Source organism: Camelus dromedarius, chromosome 25 (genome assembly GCF_036321535.1).
Source record: "Camelus dromedarius isolate mCamDro1 chromosome 25, mCamDro1.pat, whole genome shotgun sequence".
Classification (NCBI taxonomy): Eukaryota; Metazoa; Chordata; class Mammalia; order Artiodactyla; family Camelidae; genus Camelus; species Camelus dromedarius.
This window is the reverse complement of record NC_087460.1, coordinates 11332725-11357137: the sequence shown is the minus strand read 5'-3', so window position 1 is coordinate 11357137 and position 24413 is coordinate 11332725. Positions and strand designations below refer to the sequence as shown.

The 24413-nt window shown below is 34.8% G+C and overlaps 1 protein-coding gene across 1 annotated transcript in view; it reads right to left on the bottom strand.

Moving 5' to 3' along the window:
* The window catches only part of PIK3C2G (phosphatidylinositol-4-phosphate 3-kinase catalytic subunit type 2 gamma), a 266488-nt gene extending 245598 nt beyond the window's left edge, over positions 1–20890 (bottom strand). The window contains exons 1-4 of the mRNA XM_031444030.2: positions 20845–20890; positions 9275–10033; positions 5252–5334; positions 613–770 (exon numbers count right to left, since the gene is read on the bottom strand). Coding sequence (XP_031299890.2) covers positions 613–770; positions 5252–5334; positions 9275–9952 — 919 coding nt within the window. The 5' untranslated portion in view covers positions 9953–10033; positions 20845–20890. The remainder of the gene's footprint in view (positions 1–612; positions 771–5251; positions 5335–9274; positions 10034–20844) is intronic.
* Between the last annotated feature and the right edge of the window lie 3523 nt (positions 20891–24413).

Below are 24413 nucleotides of genomic sequence, written 5' to 3'. Positions count from 1 at the left end.
ACAGTTTTCATTCACACAACTAATGTTGTTTGAAGAACTAATATCATTTTGCAAAGTATGGCAATAAATATAACAGCTAAATAAATACGAAACAACTTTAAAGACATTCTAAAACCTCAGAGGAATAAAAATCATCTGGTGAGTGTGATGAAAATGCAGATACCTGGGATCCATCCCCAGAGACGGATTCAGCAGCAATGCTAACCCCGCTGGGCTGCACGGGGCTACCATTGTTCTGTTCTCCCTCCCAATTTATTTACATTTGAACGAGGAAGTTGTTTCCAAAAGATGGGAACAGCCATTTTCACTTACATGTAGTCTTTATCTAGACTCTTTTTGAAATTTAGTTTTTATTTTTAATATGCTAAAAACTTGCTATCCTTGCTATTTCGTAGCGGGAAAATAAGGTGTCCTGGGGTGAGCTATGAAGAGAGTTCTTAAAAACAATAGCTAAACAAATGTTAAAAAAGATTTCCAGCTGTTTTCCTCCTATTTCACTTCAGGGCGAAATACTAGCTAATGATTTTTAATGATTTCAGTCTGTGGGCTCAAGGCTAGGCAGCCTATACCAGCTTTATGTAGATTTTTATACTGATTTCCAAGGTTGCTTACCATATGGCATAAAATGAAGTCGTGGTGTTGAGTTATCAGTAAAAATATTTATATTAAACTTCGTATTAGGAAAGAGCTTATGTGGAAATGCTGTAGTCGTGCTCCAGATCTTCCCCGAATTGGAATTAATGTCAGCTGCATGATATGTTTCTCTTATTCTGCAAAATACATGTGAAAATATACTTAGGACAAGGTTTTTAGAAACTTTGTTGATGCAGTGATACAAACAGGCTAGGCTGGTAAAGATTATCTACCAAAAACAAATGTAAAGTTCTCGTCTTGATTAGTTTCCCCAGGGGCACCTCATTTGAAGCAATTAAGATATATTGTCATTCATAAAACATGGAAATTCACCCTGAACAGTGATTGCTTGCTTCATTGACATTGCAGTTTGAAACCCGAACTCCTCCCCTCAGTTTTGATTCATGCCTTTCTCAAGACAGAATTCACTTATCTTGATTTAAGGACTTTGGTGAATACATTCTCCTGTTTGTGTCAAATTGATAAATACCATTCATTCTTGGCTGTCCTTTTTCTTTAAATTTGGGGTTGTACACAGATCATTGGATTTTATTTTAAAAAGTGAGCCCAGAAGTCATTTGTACATTCTGAGCGATTATTACATAAGAGAGTCAGAAAACTGCAAAATAGTTTACCTTGGAGCCAGAAGCCTAGGGTTTGAATCTTGGCTCTTTTATTCAGTAGTTTTATGGTCAGAGTCAAGTATTTGACCAGTTTCTTTGTACATATGATGATATTTATATCTACTTCAAAGGTTTATTGGGAGGATTAAAAGAGAAAAGGCACATAAAAGACTTGTGTAGCGTGTAAAGCAATATATCGATGTAATGTATCACCATTATCATTATGTGTTATTACAACTGAATCCCCGAAGATCCATATTTCATGCCCACATGTAAAATATAAAAAAATTTTTTGTAACTGGATATTTACAATGCTTTTCATGATGAATATGAAATCTTGGGGTTTTTTTCTTTTCTTTTGTTAATTTTGCAGACCCGTAAACTTTGCAGTGCTCTTCATGAATGGAAAATTATTCATTCTATGTATAGAATGTATGCTATACACTCTGTGTAATGTATCAGCATATCCTTGGCATTCATTCTATTTGTGCAGCATTAAAGTAGTGCTGGGCCCATTGAAGTAGCTCTGTCTCTCTGCCCTTAAATTCTACCGAAATAGCCCCTCCTTGCGGGGTCTGACATAGGCAGTAGCAAACAAACTAACAATCTGGCTCTGCTGTCATTGTGCACCCCCTCCTCATACGTTCTTTTGAGAATGGCTGTAACCCAGAGGCTACGTGCTAGGAAGGAGGTAATGAGCAGATAATCTAGGAAGAACGGACAGACCCTCTGGAGTTCTCCGTGACACTAGGAAGACCATCGAGACTAAGAGGAATGTGGCACCCTGTACAACGTCCTGATTGTTATCTTTTTTGTTCCATCCAGTTTTTCTATAAAACCTCAAGACCCCAACCCCAGGACAGATTCACAGTGTCTAAGGCATGAGCCTCCTGGGACTCCCCGTTGCCTGGCAAAGCAGTAAAGCTGCTCTTTTCTAATTTGCCCCAAACTGCCTCGGCAGCTCAATCTGGTTTTCCGAATACAGAGGCCGGTTTTGTGGCAACAAATGGAAAAGTGCATATTCACCGAATGGGCCTGTCATGCATCAGAATCATCTTGCTTTCTGGGTCCCGTCCCCATAGTTTCTGATTCGGTAGATTTGTGCGGGATCCCCCAGTTTTTTCCTCCTAACAGTCTTCCGAATAAACCAGTACTGCTGCTGCCCCAGAAGTGCTATTTGAGAACCACTGCTTAGGATGAAGGGATGGGCCGCTCTTCCTTGTTCTAGGCTCCAGTGGAGGCTTGGACTCCAGCTCCATCTGGATGGAGGGGCTTTATGATCTGGCACTCAACCATGTAAGATACTAGTCGATGCATAATTGATTTAACCTTCTAGGGGGATTTTAAGGGGATTCAATTTAAAATGTAAATTCATGACTCATTCTTTCCTAAACTTTCACTCAGCATCTGCTGTGGACCAAAAACTTCTTTCACATGTTTTGACATTTTATTATATTTTTTAATAAAAATATGACATATTTCTTGAAAGATATAATGTAAAAGTATGCCACAGCAAGAAACCACCTTCAACAAATTAGAGAGCCTTTTGAAGGGATTATAGCAGGAATGTTAATAACATATTTAGATATGGTTACTTAAATATTAGAAAAAACACAAATCAAATTGAATATATAAATCCATTCTGTTATGGCTTTTTAGAAATTTTGGAGATCCTCTTAAGAAACTTGGCTTTCAGTAGATAAACAAGTTTATACTGTATAGCACAGAGAAATATATACAAGATCTTGTAGTAGCTCACAGTGAAAAAGAATATGAAAATGAATATATGTATATTCATGTATGACTGAAAAATTGTGCTGTATACCAGAAATTGACACCACATTCTAAACTGACTATAACTCAATAAAAAAAAAAAAAGAAAGAAAGAAACTTGGCTTCCAAATTCAATTTGGTCTTCTTTTGAATTAAGAGCCTTGAATAGTGCTTTAGCACATAATAGGTCCTCAGAAATATTTGTTGTTGAGTGAACAGTTTGTTTCTGTACAAAATAATTATGCATATTATAAATTTAGTTATTTTTGTATGAGTATTTGTCAACAAAAAGTTATTGAAAACCAAAAAATGTATGTATGAACATAACCTGATATCTTCCTTTTGTCAACTGAAAAAAATGCACATCCTAAAGGTTAAGAATTACGTTTTACTTGGCAGACAAAACTGAGGACTTAAGACTGTAAGACAGCCTCTCAGATAACGCTAAGGGACTGCTCTGAAGAGGTGAGGAGGGAGCCAGGATTTATAGGAGTTTTGCAACAAAAACCAGGTAGTCAGAACAGCAAAAGATTACTGTTAACTAAAGAAAACCAGGTATTTCAAGTTAACGAATTTAGCGCTTTTTCTATATATAGGAAGATGCTTGAGTCTAGGCACATTGAAATCATTCCTTTGATACTCATCTTAACTATCTAGGGCCAACAATTAGGGGTGGCTGCGTGGTTGCTGGCTTGATGGCCACAGCATCCTTTGTTTACTGATGTGACAGTGAACATTTTTCGTCCACATTTTCACTGCTCTAAAGTTTATTACTGTTTGGTTGTGTGTCTCAGTTCTCATGGTTACTTTGAAGGAAGCCATTGAGAAAAATTACATGTAAGAGTTTAAAAAAATGTATCATGAGCTACTGACTGACAAACCATCACATAAAATATTTTCATATTGCTATTGCATCCACAAGATGATTTCATCTAAAATATTAAATTATGTGGGGAAAAAGGGGATGGGCAGGACTAATAATAAGTGTTTGTCAGTGGAGTTATTATATGGTGATATCTTGTAATATTAAGAGAGCTATTTCTCCTGAGTAGAGGGTGGAATTACCACATTTTAAATTTAAAGTGTCAAGTTCCTGGCAATGCTTGTCAGGTTGTTACAGTGGGTAGCTTATTTCTGAAAGAATCAACATCAGTATCTTTAAAGATCCTGATTTAGGAATCCAAAGTGCCATTTTAAATTTTCTTCTGTGAACTAGAGCAAGAAATTAATTAAAGGTTGAATATGATCATGGATTTGAGATGCTTTGTTTTGTTTTTTGTATGTGTGCCTTTCAGTTCTTTCAATATGATGACAAGTTTTTTTAAGGCAGGACCTTGCTTTTTTTGTTTGCTTGCTTGCTCTACATTTGATTATCTGTCATGCATGGAGTAGTTATTAGGCATTCAAATAGCCTTTAAGTTAATGATTAAATAAATGATTCAGATCTTTAACGCCAAATGGTCATTTAGTAGGCAACTGCTTTAGCTAATAAATAAGCTGAAGTTTATTTGTATGTATATTTATTATATTTAAGACAGCCATAAAAGGATAAAAATCAAGATAACTAAAATGTAAATGCATTAATTTTTAAAAAATTTCAGGAATCGTTGCAGTAGAAGAGATGATGGCATTATGTAAATTTTAATTGATAAGAAATTCATCTTTAAAAAAAACTACCTTTATAAATTTTTTTTAGGTTGGCAAAAAGGGGATCTGTGATGTTTTTGTAATACCTCCTAGTGATCAAATTTGTTTTTCAGTTGACAAACACCCATGCACTTGTTAAATATTCTGGCAACCCACTCAAGGTAAGATTGAGTTATTAAGCAAAAGGCACTCTCATCATTATAAATAATATATCCCAAGTAAGAAGGATAAATATTTGGGACAGAACCAAAGGAGTCAGTCACTTAAGTGGTGTTAAATGAGAAATTAATTCACTGCAAACTAAACTATTAACAAACAGCAAGGGCAACCCCAAAATTATAGAACATTCATTTTTAACCTAATTTTCAAGGGAAAAAATTTCACTATAAACAACAAAAACAATACCAGAAGTTGATTAATGAATGAATTTGCCATAAATTTATACTTTTAGCTATGCTAAAAAAAATTGTAGAATTAACATTTTATATACAAGATTCCTCAGCTCAGTGATGTTAAAATAGATGAATGTATGCAGGAACAGAAATTTAAAAGTTTAATGAAATAGCAACACTCACTTTTTTACTTTGTTGCAAAAGGAGGCCAGACTCATATTACTGCCTTGAGGTACTTCAACCAGCTGAATGGAACAACCTGTCAGCTGAAAATAAAACTATTAAATTAATATAGTTTGGTGTGTAGAAAAGATTAATAGAATTTTACAATTTTTATTTTGTTTCAAAAAGCCATTCTGTTTTTATTTTTTATTTTTATTTTTAAATGCAATGAAATAATAGAGAAAATACATAAATTTTAAATATATAATTTGAGGAATTAAGTATATAATTAGAGGAATGTATGCAACTGTGAATATCAATATCCAATCTAAAATATAGAACATATTCATCACTTTAGAAAGTTCCCCCATATCTCCTTCTGTCAGTCTGAACACCTACTTGATTTCTGTCACCATAGAGTAAGTGTATGTTCTCTTGTTTCTGGCTTCTTTCACTTAAATGATACATATTTTAAAATTTATTTATGTTACCACACAAAACAATAGTTCTTCTTTTTTTATTGCTTACTAGTAGTATTCTGTTGCATGAATATTCCACAATTTGTTTATCCATCTTCCTGTTGATGGACTTTTGTGTTTGTAGATTTTGAGTATCGTAAAGAAAACTGTTAATTTTCACATACGAGTGTTTTTTGGACATGTGTTTCATTTTTTGTGAATAAATCCATAAATGGCTCAGTCAGAGGGTGGATGTATGATTAACTTTGAAAGAAATAATTTTGCTTTATGTATTTTTGAAGCTATTATTAGGTACATATATATTTAAATTTATGATGTCTTCCTGATTGACCCTTTTATTATTATGAATTGACTTTTTTCTTTCTCTAATAATACCCTGCCTTGAACTGTACTTTTTCTGATACATATAATCACATACAGCTTTTTTTTGCTGGTTGAATGTTAAATATTTTTATTTTCTTTTTTTTTTTTTTTTGCTTTCAAACTACCTGTGCCTTTGTTTCTTAAATGGACTCTTATAGATAGTAGTTAAGTCTTTCATTTTCATCTAGTTTGTCAATTTCTTCCTGTTATTTGGAATGTATTTAGTATATTTATGGATATCGTTCAATTTAAGATTGCCATGTTTGTATTTATTTCTATTTGTTTCTTCTATTTTATTTTGATATTCTGTTTCACCTTCCCTGACTCTTTTCATTTATTTGATTGTTTTGCTTGTTCCATTTAATTCCTCTTTGGATTTTTAGTTTTTCTTATTTGTATTAGTGGTTATACTAGGTTAGAAGTTACGGAATGCATCCTAATGTTTCACAGTTTATGTAGAGTTAATACTGTACCACTGCATTTAAAATGTAAGAATTTACAGTAGCAAATAAATTTACCCCCTCCATCTTTTATGCTATTGTTGTCCTGTATTTTTCATTTATGTATATGATAACTCTTATAATGAAATGCTATTTTTTGCCTTAAACAGTCAGCTATTTTTCAAAAAATTAAGATAAAAGTAGTTTTTCCTACTTACCAACATATTTACCATTTGTGCTGCTCTTTGTTCTTTTGTAGATTCCATCTGGTATCATTATCTCTGCATACAAAGCACTTACTTTGATATTTCTTGTGTGCATGTCAGCCGACTAATTTCTCTCAACATTGATTTATATGGTAATATCTTTATTTCATTTTAAATTTTGAAGCATATACTCAATGACTATAAAAGTATGGATTCTTTTCTTTTTTAACAGAACTTTAAAAATGCCATTCTGTTGTCATCTGGCTCCATTGTTTCTGATGAGATGATGAGTTCAGATTGTTGTCCCACTGCACAAAAATCTTTTTTCTCTCTCTGCTGCCTCTTACGATTTTTTTTTTCACGTTTGATTTTCAGATGTTTGAGTATATTTTGTCTACATGTGGTTGTCTTCATATTTATTCTGTATGGGATTTGTTGAGTTTCTTAGATCTATGATTTGATATTTTCTTACAAATTTGAGAAAATTTCAGATTATTATTTCTTCAAATGAATTTTTCTCCTTATCTTCCCTGTTCAGCTAGCATTTCAAAATTATCTATATATTAGGTCCTTATCTTAGAAGTTTCTGAGTCCCTGCTCATTTTATATGATTCTTTTGTTTTCTATTCTTCTATTTCTGTTCTTTTTCTTTCGTGTACTATTTTCCCGTTATCTCCTGTTTCTAAGCACACCAGTGACTTTTTCATTGGAGATATTATATTTTTATTACTAAAATTAGTCTTTGTTTTTTCATAGTTTCTAATTTCCTCCTGAGGTTCCTCATTTGTCTACTCATCATGTTCATCTTTACTTAATCTACTTGAACTTCCTTTTATAAACCATCTTAAAGTCCCTGTCTGTTAATTCCAATATCTGCTCTATCCTAGAATCTCTATTCACTAAGCTGTTTTCTTGACTATGTTTCAGTATTCCCTGTTCTTTACACATCTCTGCATTATTATTAAATGTTGGATATTGTAGATGACACATTAGGAATTGTCTGTTTTACAAAGCATACATTTTTTTCTCTTGCAGGCTGTTAAGATCCTTTTGGTCTTGTTCACTCGATAGTGTTTTTTGTCAGCCACATCTGTCTTGGTAGGTAAAGCATTTACTTGAGAGCATGATTTTTACCCTCAGGAGTTAGCTTTGTGTTATCTCAACTGAATGCCTGAAGTGCTCCGCTCAGTGTCTTCTCTAGCTGGGGCAGAACTGGGGTACTATGTAACTTCTCCTTGTCTGCGCAGTAAATCTGATGTAGACTTCTGCCTGCCACTCACTGCAGAGCTCCTTCTGCATTCCACCCTGCAAATTACAGCCTCCTTTGCAGCCTGGAACTGCAGGCTCTTCCTCCTCAGCTTAGTGATGCTGCTGCTCAAATTGGGCTCCACTGGCCTGCCTAGCAGCAGGAAAGAGCCCTTAGGCAGAAACCAGGATGCTAATAACAACACATTGTTGTTGACCTTCTCTCAAGGATCGATGTCCTATCCTGGCTGTTGTTCAGTGCCTGAAATCAGTTGCTTTATATATTTTGTCTAACTTCATAGTTTTTTTCAGTGATAAGGGAAAGTTTAGTTCTCGTTAACATTGTCATGATCAGAAGTAGAGGTTCCTAAAACTCCCTGACTTTTAATTCAGATTCATTGAGGTGTTGTCTCTTATGCAAATGCCTCAAACACAGCTAGTTGTTTCTTCTCTTATGAACTCATCCTCTTTATTATTTTACTGTGTTGCCATCATTGGTTTGCAAATTAATTTCAGCAGTATGCTATCCCTGAAATCAGGTATCATGCATTTTCTTCTTTGCAGTCATTATGCCTCGTATATCACATATATTTTAAGACTCTGATAAATAGTTGTTGAATAAATGAAGAATCCTTTTGCCTTGCCCTGAATATTACAGCTGAAATAACGTTTCTTCTTTTTACTGTTTAATTCTGATTTCACTTGTGTCTCTAGACTCAGTATAAGCAGAAAGATGTTCAAATTTTATACAAGAACCTCTGTGGTTACTAAAATGATTGGAAAACTACTAATGAAACCATTAGGATGAATTGCACAATGATTAAATAATTTTCTACTCTTGGAATGATCCCAATAGAAATTGCCTGCTAACAGTATAATTTAGGAGCCTCTGAGTAAAGGGACATTTTTCCTACCAATAACAGTATGAAGTTTCAATTCATGGTAGTGTAACTCAAAATATAAATGTAATGAAATGTATGTATGTTTCTCTGTGTGTATAACAACACAATAAGAATAGAAAATAGTATCATATAAAACTCCAACTGTGATATTTTTATCTAATAAAATGTATTATGTATTATTCAGTTTTGCTGAAACTGGAACTTTAAAAATGACAGTATAAGAATTTTCTCTTTAGAAAAAAATAATTCAGGAACATGGAATGCATGAATAATAAGTGTTTTTGTTTCAAAAGTAATATTAATCATTTCCCTATTTAAAATTAGTTACTCTCATTACCAAAATAATCCAGCACATTACTGAATGATTCTTTCAGATTTATATTTTTAGGTTGACATATATGACACATACCTCTGTGTTCTTTGGCCGTGTAGTTTCCCATATCCTTGGTGGAAGAGAACCTTTAAAGAGCATCGGAGAAGGTTCCACAATGTTCATGTTTCTACTCCTTTTATCTTCTCCTTTTGGCATCAAGTCAGTTGAGAAGGATGGACACGTAGGAGGAATGCTACTTTCAAACCCTATGTGGTAGTTATGATTTGCATTTTCCAGTTTTCTCTGTGAATTAAGTTCATCCAAACTAGTAGATGATGGAGGTAAAGTATTGAGTCTGTAATCATCAGCACCATGGTATTTTCCTGTGGGGTTTCCCCAAGGGCTTTCTTTATTCATGTTTTGAGGATTTGGTAGCACAGAATGCCTAAAACCAATTACTGGTGTTTTGCTAACTTGGTGACAGGGGAGTTCTGAGCTTTTAGAAGTGAATTCATTCAAGGATACTTGGTGTGTTTCATCTAATGAATGCCTTTTTGAGTCCCAGTTTGGAACACTGGGCACAAAAATGATGCTTTCTTCAATTTCTCTCTGATAGAGTGGGATTTCATTACTGATCTCATTTACGACACGATCAAAACCCAGACTGGCTTGGCTGGGAAAGTGGGGTTGATTTGCAGAGTGAAATTCTTGGTGCTCCAGCTGCTTTTCATGTGATTCAATGGGATTTAGATCTGTTTTCCAACAATACGCCATTCTCTATTTTATGTAACTGAGAGCGTTGACTCTGTTCCAGGTATCTCCTAGATGATATTATAAAAGATGATAGGAATTTTTCTAGAAAAAAAGCGTAAAAAGAAACAAAAAAATTTGGTTAACTAGAAAAAAAAGAGCTTGCAAGAAAGAAATATGTTGAATGAATATAAACAATTGTTTTGAAATTTCTCCTTAGCAAATGAAATAATTCCGTGAATAATGTAAAACTCCATTAGGGCCCACAGTATTAAAGTCCGAGGGGGAGTATTGATTTTAGATAGATTCATGAAAGTCCTGTGATAGAAAAATAAGTCCAATTTGGTTATGATAGGAGTTTCATGAATCAATCCAAAGACAATATTTCTCTTTGGGGCTTCTCTTCCTACTGAAAATCTACTTGCCGATAACATTATCTCCCTCTGCAGTCGGTCATCTATAAGCATGCTTGTATGATAAGGTCTTTTTATTATCTGAACAGTCTCTTTGTGATCAGCAGTCACTCCATCCCTAGACATAGTCTTAACTTTTTCTCCCTTTCATAACCAGTCATCTCATAGATTGGCTAGATCCTTTTGTCTCCTTCTCAGAACTCTTTAAATAATTGCAGACTTCTTTCATCACTTCTCCAAAACAACTTTTATTAAGTTTACTAATGAATAAATTCAACTGATATTTATCAGTCTCTCTTTTATCTCTCTGCAGAATTTGAGTCTGTTCACTATACTTCTTATTTTAAATTTTTTTGTTCTGTCCTGCACTGGCTGGCTGTGACACTGTACTCTCTTAGTTCTTTGTTAGCATTTTCTCAAAGACTCAAAGACTCTCAAAGAGTGAAAATGCCTTTCACTCATTTTCTACCTGACCCTTCAGAGCTTCTTTTCTTCTTGATTATTCTCTTCGGAAGTTATCTCCTACCTCCTGTGGTTTAAATTACCATCTATGCCAATGACTCAAACCTAGACCATTCTTATTATTATCTACTCAGTATCTTCACTTGGAAATTTTTTTAATTCCAAGAGAAAGTCCAAAACCATAATTCACCCAGGATTCTGCTCTTGTTCCAGGGTCCTTCGTGACAGAAAATGGCTGAACCATCCACTCAGTCACTTAGATCAGAACCCAGCGTTTTATCTTTCAATCTTCTCTCACCTTTATTCTTCTATATCCAAAAACCCACCAGTCTCTGTAGGAAATCTTCCTCTTTCTGTCTACCACTGCCACAATCCTAATCTGAAGTTTTCATCTTCTCACCTGCAATGTTGCATTGTCCCTGAAACTGCTTCTACAATCCATTCTTGTGTCCTCTAATCCATCTTTTATAGTATAGCGATATATTTAAGAGACTAACCATGTATCTGCCATGGATATAGCTATTCATTGGTTTCCTATTGCCTCAGGAAAATGTGTAGGTGTTACATATGTAAGATTTCTCTTCCCCATTAGATCATTAGGCAGTGTTAGTCTTTCTCACTTAAAATTCGGTACCTGGTACTTTGCATCACTCTTCACTCATGGTAGTGCTCATTTGTATTTTTTTAAAAAATAATTTAATAAATTATTAAAATTGAGTTGTAAGAAAATGAAATTGGAAAGTATTTGTGTCACTTTTATGGATTTACTAATTCCCTTAACAATTATATGTGTGTGTGTGTTAAAGACAAAAACATTTTAAAGGATAATTATGATCATCATTACCTATCATGGTATTTTCTATCAATTTTTTTATCAATGTGTTTTGCAATGGCAATTGATTATTATTATGTTGGCACTGAAGATTTACTTACAACTCATATAATCACCAGAGGAATAAATTAATTTGATTTATTATACTTCACTAAAGAAATTGAATTGATAGATTTAAGAGATGTAAATAAAATGGGTATAGAAGGAAGTGTTAACCAGAAAATTAACCTATAAAATGCCATTCCAAACTGTTCTGATTCATGGATCACATGAATTATCACATTTGCTAGCTATAATCTCTTTTTCCAAGAATTGCCATTTCTTTATCTCCATGTTAGTGGTGAAAACTATGTTTCATTAAAGCAAAAATACTTTTTCATCTGTCTCTGTCATGGAACTCAGAATTTGTCAGCAGGTATGACTGTAATTCTGACAACCATAGTTAATATCCTGTTCCAGTCTTCCTTAGCCTAGCCTGCTCTGTCTTAGCTTGAATACTGTAAATGTGTTTATATTAAATTGCTTTTACAATTGTTGGTGGTTTCAAAAGAACTGAGTGTTTTTAAATTATTTTTTTAAATTTTCTAGAGCCATAAAGTAAATCTTTAAATGATGTATCAGTAGTCTAATGCTGAAATTAAAGATTCATTTAAACTGCACCAGCTTGTTGTTTTTAATGATAATGATACTTAACATTTCTGAGCACTTACTCTGAGCTCCTGCTCTTCATACATGAACATGTTTGCATGTATTAACATACCATCTCAACCTGCGATGTTATTACTGCCACTTAACAAATGAAGAAACTGAGGCACAGAAAAGTGCATCAATTTACCCAACATCTCAGGGTTTGTGTTCACAGATTTGTTTTAAACAGGGATTAAAGGGGGGCATATGGGTGGTAATGCCATACTCATTGACATCCAGAGCATGCCTGAATTTAGGCAGTGCAACAGCGTTAACTCAACTCAGACTATTTTTATGGAAAAGAATGAAAAAATTTTAAATTTTTATTAATAACAATATTTTCCCATGCATTTCTCACAGCTCTGAATCTTGAAATGGGTTAGAGACCTGTCTGAAAAATCTCATTATCACAAGATAAAAGAGAATGAGAAGTGCTTATTCACATAGAAAATGTAATAAAAATAAAAACCTCTCCCAGATCCATTTTATCAATATTAAATATGGTGATTTTAAGGAGTTTCTAATAATTTTATATCTGTTCTTTACCATCACAATCTAGAAGCTAGACTATTTCTTAGTTTGTAAACAAACAAAAACATTATTTAGTGCCAGCTGGTAAATGCTGCACTCTGCATTATGAAGTCATATAAAACAACTAAAAGTCATATACCTGGACTTTCAGACAGAACTGTACATACATACATCGTAGCACAATTATGTTGTAATTGAGAAGGAATGGCTATTGGTTCCTGATTTAAATAAGACTCTGCTGAACTATAGAAAAAATCTCTGAGGTAGGCAGAATTATCCCTTCCCACCACCAGCATTCCCGTATCTTAATCCCTGGAACCTGTGAATATGTTAGGTTACATGACAAAGAGGAATTAAGGTTGCAAATGGGGTTAAGTTTCCTAGCCAGCTGACCTTAAAGTGGGAATTGTATAGATAATCTTATGTACTGTGTAAACTCAGTACAATCACAAGGATCCTTAAAAGTAGAAGAGGAGGCAGAAGAGAAGGTCAGAGCGTTATTCAAGGACTCAACATGCTTTTATTGGCTCTGAAGATGGAGAAAGGAGGCCATGAGCCAAGGAATGTGAGCAGCCTCTAGAAGTGAGATAGGGTAAGGGAATCGATTTCCCCGTGGAAGCCTCCAGAAAGGGGCACAGCCCTTCCAGCACTGTGATTTTAGCACAACACCTGTGTTGTACTTCTGACCTACAGAATTGTATGATAATAATTTGTGGTTGTTTTTAAGTCACTGAGTTTGTGATCCTTTGTTACAGTGGCAATAGAAAATCAACACAGCACGATAACTGGAAGCTGCTTCCCAAATGGATCGGAAAATCGTGGACTAGAACCACACAAAAAAGGTCCTCTATTCTTTGTTGGTAAGTTCAGCTAAATTCAAACAGGGGTGTTTAAAAGGTGTTAGTAATGACAACTTAGTATTCTGCAATTGCTTGTAACTTTCTCATCAGTTCAACTTTCAAGAGATCTGTTTTCATTGAGGATTAATTGCTCAATTGTCCTCAAAGCACAAGTTACAGGAAAAATTTGGGTACCTAGCAGAGAAAGGGCTGCCCCTGCCAGCTGTTTCCACTTTCTAAATCTGCTAAGTTGCAGATGTCATCCAAATAGCCCAATGTTCAGAATGGGAGCAAAAATGTTTATTTTACAAAAGAACAAAGAACCTTCCTGAAAATGCCTGTTCTTGAGCCAAAAAGTCCTGGCTATGTTACTGAATAAGTATATCTGCAGGGGCAAGATGAGAGGAGAGTGAAGGGAATACATTATGAAATTGATGGAAAATGATCTTTACTTCAGGTTACAAAGGGTAGTCCTTGAACATGTACCAGTTTCTAAAATATGTATTAATGTCGTGGGAGATAAAGATTGTGTCAACATAAGACATGTCAAAGTCTAATCAGGCTAAACCGTGTGTGTTTCAGTACGGTGGAGGGTAAACCCTTGGAGCTATAGCAGTTAACCTGGGTCTTGAGAAGACTCTGAGTTAGACTTGTGGTCTAAAATTCCCATCTCTCTGCATCTTCTGAGCAAATTGTATATATCATGCAGACACACATACAAACACTCTTTCTTAGCTCAATTTTCTGAATGAATACAGAGAAGATCACAACTATATATTTATAAACTATATATATATATATATAATTAAACCATATTATGTATAAAATTTGCATTACCTTACTTTTTAAATTCCTAATTTGGATGCAAATGGTAAGGTAAACGTATTATTATTTTTGTGATCTCTGACAATTTTCACTGAAGTGCAAACAAGAGATGCTTGGGAAAAACATTAATTTCCAGGTAGTCTCTGTCTGGTGCCTTTTTATGTGAACAGTTGACATTTCCTTAATCATGTATAATCCTATAGAAGGCTCACTTCCTATTAGACTGCCTAAAGCTTTTTGTGTATGGAAAATTTGAAGCTGTCACTTATGCTTATTTTTGAGATATTGACTTGAATAAATCAATTCATTTATTCATACATCTATGTGCTCATTTGCATGTTTATTTATTCAGACCCCATTTTAAAATATATTATGTCAAGTATCGTGCCAAGCACAGGGAATATAAAAATGATAAAACACAGCTCTTGCCCTCAAGTACTCCATAGACATAAATTTATAATATGGTATTATATGAGAATGACTTTAATAGATGCAGTCTTCATTTTGTTTGGGGGAATTTCTTATAGCACATTGGTAAGCTTATTTTGCCTCAGAAAAAGTAGAAGTAAAATTCATAAAGGATACAGTTAAGGTTTATATATTGGGTATGTTATTCTTTAGAATGTGCAATACATCAGAGATAATTTTGTGCAGATCATTGAAACCAAGTTTCAGGAATCCTTTGATTCCTAAGTATTGTTAAGTTTTCAGCCCCAAACATGACAGAGCAGTCATAACAGTAATTCATTGAATTCCTCTGAGTGTGTCTTAGGAATAAATAAGACAACGGAAAGTCAGCCTCCAGCTCTGATGTAACAACTTTGGGGGAAATGGTCTGGTGGGAGTGAAGCCTGTTTCAGGGGAGGACATAGACACTCAGAGAGTATGACACCAGCCCTGAAGGGAGGAAGTCCTTGGACCCAACCCTGATAGCCCTTAAAATATGACACTTGGTGGGGACTCCACAAACACAGCCTAGTGGTATTTAGAGAGAACCAATTATTCTGAAAAATCGAGACTATGAGAATGTAGATGTGAATGAAACAGTAGTGGCTGCTGTTTTCTTTGTCTATTGCAACCAATATATAGATCCCCCTTCCTTATTTAAGTCTCTGTTATTGAGAGTTCTATTAGTAACCATCTGGTTAAAATTTTGGAGCAAGAATTGGATTGACCAGACTTAAATCATATGTGCATCCGTTGAGTAGAGCACAGGGGTCAGTGGTAGGCAGAGAATGAGGCATAAGGATTAATGCAGACTGGACCACAAACCCAACTTTACATCCTGTTAACAGGAAAAGGCAAGCCCAGACATGGCCACACCTCTTCCAGTCACTCTCATTAATATTTTCTGCAAGATTGTCCTTCAGAATATGTTCTGGAAAATGCTGAATAGAAAGAAAAATATATAATTTAATAATCACATTTGCAAACATTCACTGAGCGCTAACAGAATGTGCAAGGCATTATTCTAACTGCTTTCTACTTTTAACCTCTTTAATCCTCATACAGAACTTAAGCCTCATGGCAGTCCTGTGAGTAGACATTATTATTAACTTCATTTTGGAGGGAAGTGAGACACAAAAATTGTAAACATCTTGTGGAATTCCTAAAAATAGGAAGTGGAAGAGTTGGGATCAACTCTTAATCAGAAAAAAATTACTATATTTACAAAGATCAACTCAACAGCCCACTCTTGATGCCAGTGATTTTGCTGTAATCTTTTGGAAAACTGGTATAAGAAATGATTGATTTGTAGTCACTTGTAAACCTAAAGCACGAGGGAAGACATTAATTACAGAGTAATATACTATAAAGATTCGCAAACCAAGTACTGTGCTTTCAAAATACATATCAAGGAGGTTTTTAGCCTTGATTTTTATTTTGAATACTACTTATGGTTTTATGATTTTGAGCAATAGTGTATGTATTATTCAGTTGTCACACTTAGCAATAGAAAATCATTTGGTAATTCTCAGATTAGGGGTTTAAAAATAATTTGAAATAGCAAAGATACTTAGTTGGCAAAGTCATTAGAAATTATTACAGATTAATGGAAATTAACACAAATAGGGAAATGACAACTTACTAAAGTCTGTTTCACCACCAGTAAAAAGGACAGATATGTGAACACTCGGTGAAAGGGAAAATTAAGGTAAGACTTATGAAAGCTAGAAAAAAGGTCACTACCCTATTTTCTGTCTCTAAGATCAAAAAAAATTATACCTCTGGGTGTGAGTTCTGCTCTTTGAGGCAATCAGAGTTTGTAGCCTTTTATTCATAAAATAAGAGTTTATTGAACACCTGTTCTACTAGAACAGTCACCATGCTAGATACTGGAGACATTACTGTGAATGGTGCTGAAAGTCTTGAAAACCATACAGGCAGGTAATTTTGAATGTTTTTTTTTTTTTTTTCCCTTTTTTCAAGTCTGCGGCTCCAACCAAGTGAAAATAATGAGCTATAAAGTAGTAGCAGGAGGTGGTTAATAATGGTCAGTTGCATCAAAGAGGGTACAGAATGCTTGTATAAAATCACCAGAAGTTTCAGGTGGATTCAAAACCTCCTGACAGAAGTTTTTGCTGAAGATGTGTGCGCACCTGCTTAGGCACGGGTGTGTGTGCGTGCATGTATGTGTGTGTAATAATGTATTTAGATAGTCTGACACTAGGTATGGATGTATGGAATTATTCCACTTATTAGCTCCTTAAACTTGGGTAAATTGAAAGCTCATTGGAAGCTAGAAAATAGGCATCTCTGAGGGGGTTCAGCCAGAGCCCAAGTGGTCAGAGGACAGATCAAAGGAAAACACACATATCACTCATTTCTCTGGATAAAACCTTTTTCTTCTTGAAAGTTAAATACACAGTCATGTGTGTGTATATACAAACATACAGACTCACACACATGCACTCGTGTGCGCGCGCGCACACACACACACACACACAGTGAATAACCAATCTGATGCTTATAGAATTAACTCAATACTGTGGGAGAAGAACATTATCACGAAGACCCTAAGAAAGAGAATTCTCCAAATAACTGAGGAAAAGGGCGGCTAAGTGAGCAAATGTGCAAACCCCCCTTGTGTGCTTTTAGACAATAGGCTATTAGTTTCAAAAGAGAGGAGAAAAACTAGTGACACTGATTTCAATCAGCTGAAGAGCAAATGCCTTTGGCCCATCTGACTGTGACATTCTGACCTTCACCGTGAGCCAGGTAAATGTCTTTCTATTCCCAGAGGATGTTTACCCAAAAGGTGGATTGTTAATGAGAAAGTATTCCAGAACAACAGATCTGAATCCAGGCTGTCTGCTCACACAGCTGATTTTCCTGGTTTCCCTACCACAAAAATTTTCAAGAAGTCTCAGAAAGAATTACTCCTATTCAAAGAAGCGCAATTATAAGAAAGTGATCAGAATGGGACCTAAGTCAAAATATCACAACTAAAGAGGAAACCACTATGATCAGGAAAAAAAATCAGATGAGGAACATAGCCTGTCTTTCAAGAAGCAGAGCAAAACAAGATCATGTTCTCATAACAGAATGGTGAATACAGATTGTAGTAAATATGCGGATAATTCTAAGTTAACATTGGCTGTATAAATAATAGTAATTTCTAACATAGAGATCAAAATAAATAAGATATAATTAAATACTAGACCACAAGGGTATATAAGTTGGGATTAGGTGATCCAAATTTTTAAAAGTTACTTGTATTGTCCAGGAGGAAATACAGATATAGATAACTAGATTTTTCAAGAATGCATCTTAAATTTTTAGATGTAACCACTAAGATAATAGAGGGTATATCTACCAGTAGAAAGAGAAAAGGAAATGGAAAAAAAAAACCCCAGAAAATCAACAATAACCCTCGATCAGTTAGGAAGAAGATCCAATGGTGGCAGGAAAAACAGAAAATGGTACAAATATAAACATTCTCCAAAATGGTAGAAATGAAAAAGTGTATACGAGAAACACAGAAATGTAAGTGGTCTGAATATACCATGTAAAATCTCTAAATTGTTACATTGTTTTAAAAAAGGGGGGGGGGTGGAGATGCCAATTGTGTTTACTGAAGACATGCCAGAAACACAAGGATAAAGGTTGCTTAAAATTAAAAGGACAGAAAATGATATCCCGGGCATATAATAAGAAGAGCAACAGAAAACTGTAGTTATATTTAAAACAGATGAAACAGACTTACCAGCCAAAAAACAAAAAACAAGCAAGCAAAAAAGCATGTCTGGGGGTGAAGAGGAGCACGTTATAGAAGTAAAAGATGCAGTTTGCCAGGTGGGTATCTCAGATACATACTAAAAAGAATTCCTTCGACATTTATGCCATAACACATCACAGCGCTCCAAGAGAAACTGACAAATCCACCTTCATAATGAAAGGATGTAAAAACAATCTCACATGATTTATAGATCAATTAGACAAAAATATTATTAAGCATATAAAAGATTTGAAAAAAAGCAAGCTTGATGTAATGAACACATAGAATATTGCATTCAGTAAATGGAAATTACACATTCTTTTCATGGACACGTATAACTTAGGAGAATTTACCATAGATTTGGCTACTTTTAACATAATTCAAAGTCAGTATTACATAGACTATTCTCTCTAACCCCAATGTAGTTAAATATTAGTAAATAGAAGATAATTTACAAAAGAATGCATATGTTTTCAACTTCAAGAACATTTCTAAATAACTCAAGGAGAATCACAATAAAGATGGAAAATATCTAGAAATACAATATAAAGTTGTCAAGAAGCATTTTGTGTAAGAGAAGTTCAAAGACACGCATCACCCTTATTCTGTAGTTGAAAATAATTCTTGAAAATATTCCATCCAACAAAAAATAACTTAAAATGGACAAATTATGTCATAAAAGGACTATTGCTAACAGCTGATAACAGTTAAAATAAATTTATGCCCAAATAATTATAATGATTCATTATTTGCTATGATTCTATATCATTTCATCAGATCATACATTTAGGAGAAAAGTAAAAATTCAGTTAGAAATATAATGCAGTACTTTTCTAGATAGGAAATGACTGTTTTGTCACTTATTTTTAAGCTCCAAGAGAATTATGCTCTGCTTTTTGCTTACTTGAAGAGGGCTTCCTCACCACCAAAACGATCCCAGCTCTGACAGAAAAAAACATGGAATCACCGACCGAAGGCTCACCCTGGCAACATTCAGCTTATTCAGTCAATTCGGGAACTCATCTACTTAATATGATCCTTTTCTAGAGGAGCTAGATGAAGCTATCTTGTTTCCTCCCAGCTCAAACACCATGCTCATTCCTCATGCTCATTTCCCAAACTTGCTTTCCACGTGGCACAAATGGCAGATACCCTTGTGTGGAGTATGAGTAGCATGTCGTGGAAAAAGCCTTTGAATCAGAGTAAGAAAACCTTGATTCAGATCCAAGCTCTTGATGTTACTAACGACATAGATAGCGTTATTTATAATGTAAGTGATGTGTTTTTTAGCCTCCCTCTCTGTCTGTTACCTGATACGCAATATTACAATTAGATAATGCATTTTAAAAGTTGAATACTATGCACAAGGAACCTTATGATTGTTTTTTTTAAAAAGTGGAGTATATCATTTCCATCTTCAATCCCAAGAATCAGAAATTTAGTTGTTTGCCAGGTAAGAAAGTAAGGGGGCAGTTGGGCCACATACCCTGTTCACACTGACCTTCAGTGAGCTGCTGAAACAGAGGTAGGCGGACTGAACAGGGCAGAAGCCCAGCGTGGAGTGACAGAACAGAAAGAAGGCAGCTGCGTCCTCCAACAGGAACTCTTGTCAGTTTGGAGCCCGTGCGTTAAGAATATCTGCCCTTCATTTATAAGAAGTTCTTTTTGGGAGTTATCATCAGTACGCTGTCTTTAGACTAAAGACATTAGCTTCAAGACATTAAAGAAAATGTGCATTAAGGAAAAACATCTCCCAGCAGACGTGATTGAATTAGCTCAAGACTCTGTGAAAGTGAGTGGTTAGATGATATACAGGGAATAATATCAATGCAATCTACAGGATCAGTTGTAGAGGGAGAAAGGGAGGGTAGAGGGAGAAAGGGAGGAGAGAGGGGGAGAAGGGATAATCAAGGTATCAATCAGTTCGTCAGGAAAGATCTATTTTCTGGAGAATATTTACAGACCTACTCAGAATTGAAACTCGTCTACCGTTAAAGTTTCACAATATAATTAAAGAGCTACTTTGCCGCAACAATACATTTGAATTCAAATATTCTCCTATGTATTTGGTTAAGTATATAGAAAGTTTATTTGTTTCAGTCTCTTACCTGAAGCATACTTCCTCCTGAAACGAAACATGATCTCATTTCTTCCCCAAGAGTGAAATGTGCTCATACAAGCTGAAACACTTCTATTTCAAGGGAGATTATGCTTCTGCTGGAAGCTTTGATTCCTGTTCGGCAGGTTGGGCATGTTTAGGAATCTATTTTTCATCAAACCCTGGAGGGTTATGTGGAAAAAAAGGAGTGTATGTAATGAATACAGGATTTAAGCCAAAAACTTAACAATGAATTAGCTCCCCTGTGCTAAACAGAATTTGTGCCTGAAGACATTGAACAGCAATATACAAACAAAAACATATTTTTGAAAAAAATGTGTAAGGTGAACATAGTTCCTCTCAAAGTACTTTTGCTCAGATTACCATGCCTTTGGATGTGGGAGTGGATGGGGACGGGGAACCAGTGGTTTCAATCCACAGAATCAGAGTTGAGTCTTAGAACATGCTAGCTACCCCAGCCATTCTGTGAGTTTAACTGTCAAGTTATTTTCTTTATTTAATTAGGATTTAATATATTCACTTTTTTTCTAGTTTAGGAAAATGTTAATTTTTTTTTTTTGCTCAATCTCAGGACTCAGTAATTTCAAGTTAAAAATAATTTTTTATGTAATCATATTTGAAAGAAACAAAAAGGAATGTTTACAAGCTTAGCAAGAAAATAGATGTGTGTAGTTTGTTGTTGTTTTGGTTTACTGCTGTTGAAAGTGCACAATGTGTGGAGATTTGGGGGCAATGCATAACCTTAGCTGATTGGATCCCAGAACTAGGTTCAGCCAGAAGCATGCTTGCTTTATTGGGGAAAGTTTTAGGAACCAAAAATACATCGGGTCACTTTTTTGTTACTCAAATATATCATTGGATCCTCATCTTTTTCTCTTTTCTCCTTGCTTTTAATTTTATATCCATTTTTTTTAAGATTGATCTTTTTGAATGGAAGGATAGAGAACAGAAAATTAAAAATTACATTTACTTTCAGTGCTGCTTATGAAAAGATACATGTCGGGGAGGGTATAGCTCAAGTGGTAGAGCATGTGCTTAGCATGCACAGAGTCCTGAGTTCAATCCCTACTACCTCCTCTAAAAATAAATAAATAAACCTGATTACTCCTCCTCCACTGCAAAAAAGCAAAAAATTTTTAAAAATTAAAAAAAGAAAAGATATTTATAACATGAAAGCCTCAAAACCATACATTCCCCTGCACGCCATTCCTTATAGAGCTGCACGGGTTATGAGGGGTTAAGACAGAGTGGAAGCTAAGTAAACATGGAGGCTGGTGATGCAGGGAAACTATTGCATCTTTATGTTTTAATAATAGCCTAGATTGCAATTCTTAACCTTGAGACTCTGAGGAGATAGAGGGGCTTAAAAATAGCTTGACATGTATTGATTTTTCCTCAATCATCTATGCTAAACATTTACTCTCTCTTTAAATTAATTCCTAGAAGGTGCTGCTAATTTTTAAGAAAATAGACCCTTGAAAAGTTGGAAATTTTTGCCCCTACCAATCTCTTATGTTATGGTAGACTCTTAACACATTTTGGAAGAGAAGCTAAGAGAGCTGGTCAGGTTTGAAAAGGAACAATCTAATCTTGGTAAAACTGAAAGATTAGGGTTAGCCCAGTTTGATAGTCCTTATTTATTAACAAGAAAAGGTACCAAAATGTACCTTGTACTTTGTCCTCTTTGAAAATATGCCCTTCAGCACCATCTATTTCCTTATTTAACCCGTATGCTTACCTATTTTAGTGGAACTTTTAATTAAAAATAAAATCAGACGGACAACTGTGCTATTTCTATAATTTATTTTTTCGTGGCTCTGCCTTCTCTTCTCCATAGTAGTCTGTTCATTTTCCAGCAAAGCATTTAAGACAAAATGATCAGCCTCAACACTGAACTTGCATATCTTTTAGGAAAAAAAGACAATCTTGACAGTGTCAGCTTATTTCATTTTCTCTGTGTTGTGTTAATGTTACTTTAGGTTATTTTGTTATGCATGTCATTGTTAAGATGCAAAGTTAAAAACTGTTAGAAACAAGAATTTTAAGTGTCATGGTGAATAGCTTCCTAAAACTTTCCTGCTTGTTGCATTAAGAAATCGATGTCCCAGAAACAGACTCAAACATAGAATACAAACTTGTGGTTGCCAAGCCGGGGTTGAGGGGGGTGAAAAGGGATAGACTGGGAGTTCAAAATTTGTAGATACTGACAGGCATATGTAGAATAGATAAACAAGATTATACTGTATAGCACAGGGAAATATATACAAGATCTTGCGGTAGCTCACAGCGAAAAAAAAAATGTGACAATAAATATATGTATGTTCATGTATAACTGAAAAATTGTGCTCTACACTGGAATTTGACACAACATTGTAAAATGACTATAACTCAATAAAAAAAAGTTAAAAAAAAGAAATCAATGTCCAAGTACATACAACCTACTAATTTTTTTAATGTTTTCCCCCACTCCATAGTCAGTTTAACTTATTTATTCAGAATGACTTAATTGTCAGAACACACATTCCAAGATAAGTTCTTTAAATGTCCTGGCTAGTCAGCCTGCAGTCTTGCCTCAAACCTGAGAAAGAATCTTCAGCAGTGCCCTTGCCAGTAGGACAAAATTTAGGTCACCTTTAAAGCTGACTACAAAGAGTTATGATCCAGAACCTTGAGACTGCTATATGTAGCCAGCATTTTCCTTACCCTTCATTATTTTCCTAACATTATTTGTAGAAACTGTTTTGAAAGTAGGACCTCACATAGTAAGTCAAGAATTTGTGTACAGTATCTTGTGGGTGTGTAGCAGCCACTAGGTGCTGGGTACAGTGTGGTGAACAAGATTGGCACGGCCCTTGCTATCACAGGGGGGGACCGCACAACTTTCCACCCCTCACTGTGTTTCTTAGCAGAGTGACTTCAGCCTTGTTAGCACCTCTTTGAAAAACAAATAAAGGTAGTTGCAGATATGATAGTGTTATTTTTGTATTCCTATTTTAAATATTAGGTGACTGAAAAAGGGGAATGTCTTGATCAAGTTATTTTAAAATTAAGTGCTAGCTGCATTGCTGCTGTATTAAAAGCAAATTGTTTATTCTTTCATTCACTTTAGCTTGGGAGAAGGGAAAAAGCGAATCAATAGACTATGAAGTCTATATATATATATTTATTGAAGTGTAGTCAGTTCACAATGTTGTGTCAGTTTCTGGTGTACAGCATAATGCCTCAGTCATACATATACATACATATATCCGTTTTCATGTTCTTTTTCACCATAAGTTACTATAAGATATTGAATATAGTTCCCTGTGCTATACAGTAAGAACTTGCTTATCTATTTTTTATATATTAGTATCTGCAAATCTCAAACTCCCAATTTATCCCTTCCCATCCCCCTCCCCCACTGGTAACCGTAAGTTTGTTTTCTTTGTCTATGAGTCTGTTTCTGTTTTGTAAATAAGTTTGTTTGTCTCTTTTTTTTAGATTCCACATGTAAGTGTTATAATATGGTATTTGTCTTTCTCTTTCTGGTTTACTTCACTTAGAATGACAATCTCCAGG